Raw genomic sequence first — 10,251 nt, 5'->3', positions numbered from 1 at the left:
CTATTTAGAGATATCCATTTTTGGCTGACTGACCCTAAAATTTTTCTAAAAGCGCCTCGGGCGCCCAAATATACTAGTTTTGAGGTGGGAGAGCGCTCCAAAAAACGCAATTTTTTGATCGAAGTTTTCAAGAAAGTGCCTAAAAACGCTTTTTTTGGCCTTTTTTCCTAAAATTTGACTGCGGCGCACAAAATTTGGTCAAAACAGGATCTTTATAGTGATTTGTTATAGCTCAGAAAATCAAACTGGTCGACCTAAAAAAAAGGTTGACAAAATTTTTGAAATTTTTTTTGAAAATCTCCACCTTGAGAAAATCCTAGATCCGTCCCTGATCTAAACTATTTTTTTTTTTCATATTTATGTTTTAAACAGTTCTTTTTTCATTTTTAATTATTTTTACTCAGATCTAGAAATGTTTATCTTCAAGTTGTTTAAAATTACTAATGTGAGTCTTCATCTGGCTTAGATAATCTTCATTTCTGTTTGCTGAGAAATCTAACCAGGAAAAGGCCGATACCTTTTGGATGATTTTATTTGCTGAAAGTCACAACCTTTTGGATGATTTTATTTGCTGAAAGTCACAACTCTTAAATTTTCTTGTCAAAAAACTTCCACAAAAAGAACTAGACAAAAGTTGGCTGAATTTCAGTTAAAAATAATCAGCGGTAAAACAGTAAAAAAAGACAAAATAACTTGAGTGGTCAAAACATAAGGTAGGCTTTCAGTGCACAATATTAAATGGTAGGCACTCATTGAGCATTCCATAACTTTGTTTATCCTCATTCTCGTGAAAAAAACGTGCATGCCAATAAAGAAACATTTAAAAGCAGGTAACAAAAAATCCATTTTGTGGAGGTTTTGATGTGTTTTATTATGATTAAAACATCCATCCAATTTGAATTTTTAGGCAAAAAATTGATTTTTTCTGCCGTTAGAGTCCGTTTAAATCCAGTCTATATAAATTAAATTTACGTATCTAAATGGGCTACCATTAATCGATTTTTATACAGTATACTATCTGCATAAAATCGATTTCAAACTCAAGTTTGCCAGTTCGAGCGTGAACTTAAGATTTATAATTTATTATGAAATAAGAATTCAAGCGGGCTTTGATGTAGTAGCTGCTATCAGGTGTGACAAATATCTTCTGCTTATCCAGATATTATCAAACTGTACGACAATAGAGGGATACCAGATGTGCTGTGAAGAATTCATGCCATGGTTTCTAACAACAGATTTCGCACCAAGTCGTTTTGCCTTTTGAGCTCACTCATCAATTTGGTGGCTTCAATGATTTTTTTTCAGCTCTTACGGTAGCTTTTTTGTCATAACACTTTTTTCCAATTTCTTAGTTCTCTTTATACTTGTGGATTTAATTGTGACCAAAAATGATTCCTGAATTAGTTTTGTTCACCATTAAGAACAACACCTCTCGTTGTGAAGGATTTCCCAAATCTTCATTTCAGTGTCTGTCTGTTCATTAATGTGTTTGAGTTGCTCTTCACTTCATCGAGATTGCTTTGAAAAAACAGTGTGATAAGAAATGATTTTTCAGTTCTTTATTTTTAAATCGATATTCTACCAAAGAAATGTTTTGACTAAGGCTCATCATTTAAGTTTGCAGAATTTGAATATCGAAGCCTTAAGACAGGCTTTGCGTAAACTATTATACAACTAAAAAAGTTTGGATCAAGTTTTTATTTTTGACCTGAGGAGACTGTATGGCGCTTGATCGTTTTCTGCTCTGATGCTTGTGCGGAACATGTGCCATCGCTTCCGTCGTCCATGAAAACGAAAATTCCGTTTTGGCTTAAACTTCCCAAATATGTAAACATTTTGCCAGTCTCAGTCGCAATAATTTTGTCATAAAAAGTCTTATTCTACTGTCATAAAACAGCAGATGCTGAGTTAAATCATTTTTTTTTCAATATGCGATCACTGAATTGGAAAAAGTTCTCCAAAGCTCATTTTAAATAACTCTTTTTACATGTCTCTTTTTGGAATTTATACTTAATAATGACATAGTACTGACGTTTTTTCGGTTGAACCGAAAAGCTTCTGCACAGTTTATTTCTCTTACAGTTGTTTTTGGTCTACTTTTGCGGAAATCGGTAATTTGCATTTCAGAGCAGCTGGAAACAATTCTTTTGACTTTCATTAGATAACGCCTTTAGATTTGGACTGCCATGAGAAGAAGTTTAAATTTCTTTTCATTTATCTTTTTCTCCTTGCATGTAAAATTAGAATTCTTTAAATTTGAAGAACGAAAGCTCAAAATTTCAATGACTTTCTGAGATTTTTTTTCTATCATGTACCATTTTGCTGAAAGCTCCCAATAATTTTACCAAATTCAAATTTTATCTGCGGTTTTCGTCCATTGTTCAACACCTTTTTAATAAAACAAATATAAACAAACGATAATGAAGTTGGTGTCTATGTTATTCAATTTATCTTTTATTCCTATACTTTATATCATGGCATCTACATGCTCAAACGAAACCGAAGAAACGTTACACCATTTACTTCTCCAGAATTACGACAAGCGGTTGAGGCCAATTTTGAACTATTCTAGTGTCGTGAATGTCACCTACACTGCTTCTTTGTACCAGCTAGCTGGATTTGATGTGAAAGCCGAAACAATGGCTACTTTACTGTGGCAACGAATGTACTGGAAGGACGAGCATTTGACTTGGGATCCAGCAGAACATTCTGGAATTACTGTTTTACGTTTTGGCCTGAATGACCTCTGGCGCCCCGACATTCTGCCGTTCAATGAAATTGGTGTTTATGATGTAATGAAGTACCGCTTTGCGATTCCCCTCAAAGTGCGCTACGATGGATTGGTGGGCTGGCTCCAGCCAGCCGCAATGACGACCACTTGCACCATGGACGTCTCCAAGTTCCCCTTTGACACCCAGAGTTGCCAGGTGGTGATTGGTTCTTGGCAGTATAATAGTCACGAAGTGGACATACACTGTGGCTCGGAAGAGTTGAACGTAGAGTCATATTCTGACCATACTCAGTGGAAGCTCAGAAGTAAGCAATTGCTTATTTCGTAAGTTTTTGTTACAGAATCTGAGGTATAGTTCAAAATCAGAAAAGTAGGTTTGGAGAGTCACCTTTTTTACGTCTGTACTGACATTTTTTTGAGTCTGAGTTGATCATTTTGCTAATAGTTTGAGCGCTTTGGAAACGTTTAGAAATCATTTCTGAGAAGAAATATTGTTCGTAGCAGACATAATTTCTGCTCTGCCATTTATCAAACGTTTCGGCTAAAATAGTACTTTATCCACCTCGGAAAAGCTAACTTGTATTATGATTCAGAGACGTCATGTGAAAGGCGTAGCACGGAGTGGGAATCGGGCAGCTACAGCGACCTCATCTTCTGGGTGGATTTCCAGCGCCTCAACGATTTCTATACTCGCAATCTCCTGCTCCCAAACGCCGGACTTCTAGGCCTAACCGGACTCGTTTTCTTCCTCCCCTTTGAACAGGGAGAGCGCATTGGCTTCGGAGTTACTCTAACTCTATCACTATGTGTGAACCTGATGATTGTAACCGAGTACATTCCTGAAACCTCAAAAACTATCCCAGACGTCTGCAATTACTTTTTGGCATCTATTGCTCTATCTGGAATTGCAATTATACTGGCAATTATATCAATAAATATCCATGTTTCATATGTCAACAAGCCTGAAAAACCGTCAAAACTAATAAATGAGCGTGACATTTCCCTGAATGGCCTTGGAAATAAGGCCGCAGAATCAACTGGACCTGCACCTGAAAACAAAAATGCCCCTGCTGAAAGCACTTCTAAAGAAACGAATTACAAAAGTAGTGCAGGAGGAAGTATTTGTACGTCTACATCCAGCAAAACAGATCTGATTGAAGTCAGATTCGAGCAAGGCAATGAAAAGCATGAAGGCGTAAACATTTTAGCGACAGTGATCAAATACGCCGACTTTGTCTTGGGAACCGTTTATTTCATCGGAACAAATTTGTACTCTATCATTTTCATATATTCACTGTCTCGACACGATGCATGAAATTTGGAAACATGTATCCAGCAAAGAATAATGTCTGACTCTCAAATGAAACTCAAACAAACAGCTGTTTAAGAAACTGTCTACGATGCTGAAAGTTGCGCTCAGGCAATAATTTGACGAAGAATTTGATGACGATTAGTTTAGTTATCAAAATTTCTTTGCTTTACTTTAGGCTAAGTTACATAAATTTGATCAGATAAAATCTTCAGATATCTTTGATAAGCGTAAGATATAAGAAAACTTTTATATTCGACGATGCATAAAGTTTATCTAAATTATTTTTTACGAACGTATTGATAAACCTAATTTTTACATCGTCACTTAAAAAATGAGATGCAAACGTCGGCAAACAGAAATTTTTGCTTCGAAAAGTCCTAAAATGCAGAAAAAGGCAAGATAAAGGCAGTTAGTTACAGAGAAAATAATCGATTAAACTACAATTATAATTGTACGTCAATCGAAAGTATAAATAAACCGACTTTCGAAGAAAGTGCGCAATATTTTTGCTTGATGTGGTTTTTTTATTCAGTCAATTTTCGACTGAATAACTAAGCGTTTTGACAGAATTTTTTATACCATCTGAGAGATGATGTTATCCTGAGCTTAAATTTAAAAAGATATTTTAACTGTGACAGGCGTTTGAAAATGGATAATTTGGTCAAATTGGGATAATTACAGTGCGATATTTTGCGTACTTATAACACGAGTAAGAATCAAACAAGACTATTTGTATATCAGGGCGAAGCCCTGAACATTCCGACTGTCCCTTGATTCATATCAAATAGTTTTTGGTAAAAGAAAATATTGAAAATCTATTAAAGTGAAAAACTTTGAGTCGTACGGAATTAATACGACCGATTATCTAGCCTCAATTCAATTTGGAACGTTTTTTTTGCGCAGGATAATTGGCCACGCATAAATAATTCGCATTACGTTTTCTGCAAAATGAATAAAATTTTCAAAGCTCGCATAATATAACCCAAACATTGCCAATTTGACAATTTTCAAACTTTACAGAAAAATCGGATGTAAAATTTTGTTTTAAATTTGATCTCAGGAAGTCAATATCTTCAATAGGGTAAAAAAAAATTCGTTGAAAACTTATTTCGATCGGCGAAAACTCACTGAATAAAAAAAAAACACACCGAGAATAAAAATTCTATGAAAAGTCGGACCAATTAATGCGTTTCAACAAACGAGGCCAGCAAATTAATCCTACTATCACAATACGAGACGCTAAACACACTTTTAATGTTTTACATAGCGTGTGGGGGATCATCTAAAAAAAATGAAAACAAAAACTTTTTTTTTCTCAATATTTTTGTCAATTATTCAGACAAAAAACAAGCATTTTAATTGGCCTCAAGTGCAGTTGGAACATTCAGGGCTTTGTCTTGATATAGATGTTTAAGTGACTCATATAAGCCTTTTGAAAACAAACATTCCCCTGCTCTACATAAAAAATAACAATCGCCCAATGGTAATTTTCGTATCTTTGTTTTTTTTCTATCGTAATTATCCCCCAAGCATGACCATACACCCCTTCGAAACACTCAAACATTTCCTCCGTACCCATGAAATAACCAACAATGTTCAATCAATCATTAAGTTTTTGTAAGGTTCATAAATCGATCCACAGATAGAATTAATTTAGCTCTAGTAAATTTACAAATTCTTCTTTGTTTGTGATAGTAATTTATCATTACGGCTGTCTAACAGGACCATTTTATTGAACATTTTATTTTTGAGAAATAATTCGTAGAACCCGGAGGTCTAACCGGGGTAAATTGTGCCATAGATTATCATGCTCAACAAAAACTTTGTTGTCTTAGGTCAATTTTCCATTTAATTAGAAGTCGCACTACTTCCACTAGAAATTTTTAAAACTGCAAGAAAATGCTGGGTTGCACAAAAAAGACTATTTCCAGAATGACACCTACTGACAGGTTTTACATTAAAGATATAACGAAAACTGGAGTGATGAAACATGACAATTGAAAAGATTTTCGTCGATTATAATCAATTAAATGCAACGTAAAAGAATCTTTATAATTCACTGCCCTTCAGTGTCTAATTCACTGCCCTTCAGTGTCTAAAATGATTTGTGAAAACATCAATAAGAAAAAAACAAATTAAGAAAAAACCATAAAAAACTTTGAGAATTTCATTCCCCAAGGAATCAATTTGGAACGACTTCTAAGACGGATTAAATCTCCACTAACACGTTAATGGCCCAAAAAATGGATTTCAATCATTTAAATTTGCCTGATTGGCAATCGCTAAACCTCCATTATTTTTCATAAAATGATTTTCTATTTTTGAGCTCTGGACAGCAATTGTTTTTGGATAATATAAAGCAATCAAAAATTGCCAACTAGAAAGTCGAAGTTTGTCTGGAGAAAAAAAACTACCCCAGGCAAAAATAATTTGTCGCTTTCTTCAAAAATTCAATGAAGTAATTGATTGTTTCAGAACTGATTACTTAAGTATTTTTTTTTGCGATTAATCGATTATCAACTTTTTTCCCAGCCTCTTTTTTACATGCTTTCGAAAGCTCGAATGCAGCTCGTATGTGATCGAGTGGCATGTTATATTGAATCTATTTCAGCTCTCACTATGGTTTCAAAAAGAAGCCTTGAAAAATTTATCTCGGTTTGGAGAAAGAAATGGTGAATGTTTTGCTAACCAAAAAATTTTTCGCTTTACCGCTAAGCCAGGGTGAATTTTTTCTGCTCTTTGCATTTTTCATTGTGGTTGTTTTTTATGTTTTCATTTACTCCTGCAATTTATAATACTACTAACCTTAGTTTATTTTCTTTTTTGATTTTTTTTCGCTTAAATGTTTTTCCTTCTAAATGATTTCGGCTGGTATTTTATTGACCTACTCACCTAATTTTGGGTCGTTCGAGGGAACCATACTTTATGCGCTTTCCTCAGAACTGCACAAAATTTTGAAATTCTCAGAATAGAATTGATACTTCGAAGTTTTTTGATCACCAACTTTTTTCCCAACTTCTTTTTTACGCGCTTTCGAAAGCTCGAATGCAGCTCGTATGTTATCGAGTGGCATGTTATATTGAATCTATTTCAGCTCTCACTATGGTTTCAAAAAGAAGCCTTGAAAAATTTATCTCGGTTTGGAGAAAGAAATGGTGAATGTTTTGCTAACCAAAAAATTTTTCGCTTTACCGCTAAGCCAGGGTGAATTTTTTCTGCTCTTTGCATTTTTCATTGTGGTTGTTTTTTATGTTTTCATTTACTCCTGCAATTTATAATACTACTAACCTTAGTTTATTTTCTTTTTTGATTTTTTTTCGCTTAAATATTTTTCCTTCTAAATGATTTCGGCTGGTATTTTATTGACCTACTCACCTAATTTTGGGTCGTTCGAGGGAACCATACTTTATGCGCTTTCCTCAGAACTGCACAAAATTTTGAAATTCTCAGAATAGAATTGATACTTCGAAGTTTTTTGATCACCAACTTTTTTCCCAACTTCTTTTTTACGCGCTTTCGAAAGCTCGAATGCAGCTCGTATGTGATCGAGTGGCGTGTTATATTGAATCTATTTCAGTTCTCACTCGGGTTTCAAAAAGAAGCCGTGAAAAATTTATCTCGGTTTGGAGAAAGAAACATTTTTTGCTTTACCGCTAAGCCAGGGTGAAAAATCAACCCTAGCCTCCAAACTTTTTGGTGCGGCTACTAGAGGAAAAGAAAGAGGAAGAGAAAGAGAAAGAGAAAGAGTAAGAGAGAGAGAGAGAGAGAGAGAGAGAGCGAGGAGAGAGAGAGAGAGAGAGAGAGAGAGAGAGAGAGAGAAAGAATGAACCTCTGGGGCTCTGTTTTTTTTGCAACGCAATCTCAAAGAAAGCTCAAATTAAAAAATAAATTAATTGTAGTATCAAATTCAGGAGGTTTGACTCGTTATTTGAATTTAACAAATGAAAAATCGATAAACATAGTTCTGACATTTTCTCGTCAAGTTGATTTAAAAAACGCTTTTTGTTTTGTACTGACAACAAATAAATTCTAACTGGAATGTTTAAGAATATTATAAAAAAGCCCTTATCATTCAGTTTTGAAAAAAAAAACAATCAGCAATTACGCATACGATTAGCAAGCATTATCAAATCGGTTTTCCTTTTTTTTCAGGTTAACAACTTGTTAAATAGAGTCACTTGGTATCATGGTCCCTAATGAATTCAAACCTCGAAGCATCTCGTCTCCGGCACACTTAGTCTGGAGGAAACAATCACGTCTAGGACGGCGAAGTTCCAGGGTTTGAATCTGACCAGGAGCCGTTTTTTTAAATGGGGAATTCTCCGTTTCTAAAAGTTTGCCAGTTCATTATGTATCTGCTTATGTTTTTTCGGCCTATTTGCCACATCTTAGAATTTTTTCTGCTCGTTGCATTTTTCATTGTTGTTGTTTTTTATGTTTTCATTTACTCATGCAATTTATAATTCTTCTGACCTTGGTTTATTTTCCTTTTTGATTTTTTTTTCGCTTAAACATTATTCGTTCTAAATGATTTCGGCTGATATTTTATTGACTGACTCACCTAAGTTTGGGTCGTTCGAGGGAACGATAATTTGTGTGCTTTCCTCCGAACTGCAAAAAATGTTAAAATTCTCAGAAAAGAATTGATACTTCGAAGTTTTTCTTGACAACAATTTTATTTTCGCTGAAAAAGTGTTTTTGTATTTTTAGTAAACGCCGTTGAATGTAATTCTTGACGTGTTTTTCATCGAATAATTTCATCATTCCTGATAAAGTTTTGAAGTAAATTTATTTGAACCTAGTGGCTCTCTTTTTTTCCTGTCTGCTAGCTTGCAATGCTTTTTTTGTAGTGTCGTAAGTGATGCGAAGCTCCACTTCGCCTCTCTGTCATGAAATGTAAAACCTGTGGTCGAGTCGAGACTAATCTGGTTTACTTGCACAAGAGTCTGATAGGGGTGCTGAACTATGGTATGAAGTTAAAATATTTTCAGTCATCATTTTTATCAAACAAATTCCCTCAGTGACAACTTTTTTGTTACCTACCTATATTTGATTTTTGTTCATGTTTTTTAGATAATTGAATTGCCCTATTTTTAAAACACTTGTTATGAAAATTAAAAAAACACAGGAAGGAACAAAAGCACAGGGATTAACTTTGTTGGGGGTCTTAAATGTTTTTACCTCTCCCCGGCAATTTTTGTTGCATCCCTTCCTCACAAACGCACGTATAACCCTGAAACCCTCACACGCATAACCAAACCCTCGCTCTTATAATCTTTACCCCAGTCAACCGTCCCCCATCCACACACACAGAATTGATGTAATTTGTCAAAAAAAATGGCGCTTATTTCACTGCAATAGAGCGCATTGCCGCCACGTCTGATGAGTTTTTTGATCATGCGTCCAAATTTGTATTCAGATATGAGAACAACCAATGGTTATTTTGCTTTAAGAAAAACTGCCCAAAAAGTTTGACCTACATTTTTAGTGCAGGGAAAAATGCTTGAAATAGAGTTTTCGTACAAATTTTAGTACAAATGAAATTGTATGATACACATTTTTCCATATATGAAAACTGTTTGATAAGCATTTTGTCCAAACCAGAAGCTATTTTTAAAAAGAGTTTCTTATTTTATCTAAGAGCCCTGAGTGAGCTCCAGTTTTTTTGAAAAAATTACACTGCAATGGTTTTTGTCAATTTATAGCAGCGGTTGGAATTTTCCATTTGGCTAATTTGGAAAAAAAGAGCAGTAAATTTCGTTCTAGAGACAAATGAGCGCTAAGGAACTGTTCCAAATTGACTGGAGGTCAACGTTTTAGAATGATGAAAACGTTTTGAGACGCTGATTACCTCACTTTGCTCTTTGCGTGAGACAGAAGTTTTTCGAAAAACAATTTAAACAAAAAAAAAAAAGTTTTTTATTTTTAACTTATTTAGTTTTTGAACTTTCAAAAAGATGATTCATTCCTCAGACCTTAGTAGCTCATATCAAAACTTTTTTTTTATGGCATTAAATTTTTGTAATTTTTTTTGTACAATAGGAATTTTATTTTGAATTTTGTTTTTTTTTCTTGCAGAGTTTATATAATGTTTAAAGTTAGTTTTTTTATAATTTGTACATTATTTGACGACCATCAAAAACACACCTGATTTGAAACTTAACATCACAAATAGCAAAATTCAGTGAATAAAGAATGTTCATTTACA

The 10,251-nt window shown here is 34.2% G+C and overlaps 1 protein-coding gene across 1 annotated transcript; it reads left to right on the top strand.

The window, feature by feature from the left end:
- The first annotated feature begins 1,942 nt into the window (after window positions 1-1,942).
- LOC134839326 (neuronal acetylcholine receptor subunit alpha-6-like) lies at window positions 1,943-4,327 on the top strand. The gene is made up of 2 exons (XM_063854832.1): window positions 1,943-3,036; window positions 3,325-4,327. The coding sequence occupies exons 1-2, from the start codon at window positions 2,421-2,423 to the stop codon at window positions 4,044-4,046; spliced, it is 1,338 nt and encodes a 445-aa protein (XP_063710902.1). The 5' UTR covers window positions 1,943-2,420; the 3' UTR covers window positions 4,047-4,327.
- The last annotated feature ends 5,924 nt before the right edge of the window (window positions 4,328-10,251 follow it).

The sequence above is a fragment of the Symsagittifera roscoffensis genome, chromosome 2 (assembly GCF_963678635.1).
Source record: "Symsagittifera roscoffensis chromosome 2, txSymRosc1.1, whole genome shotgun sequence".
NCBI classification, from domain to species: domain Eukaryota; kingdom Metazoa; phylum Xenacoelomorpha; order Acoela; family Convolutidae; genus Symsagittifera; species Symsagittifera roscoffensis.
This window is presented reverse-complemented; position numbering and strand designations above follow the sequence as displayed.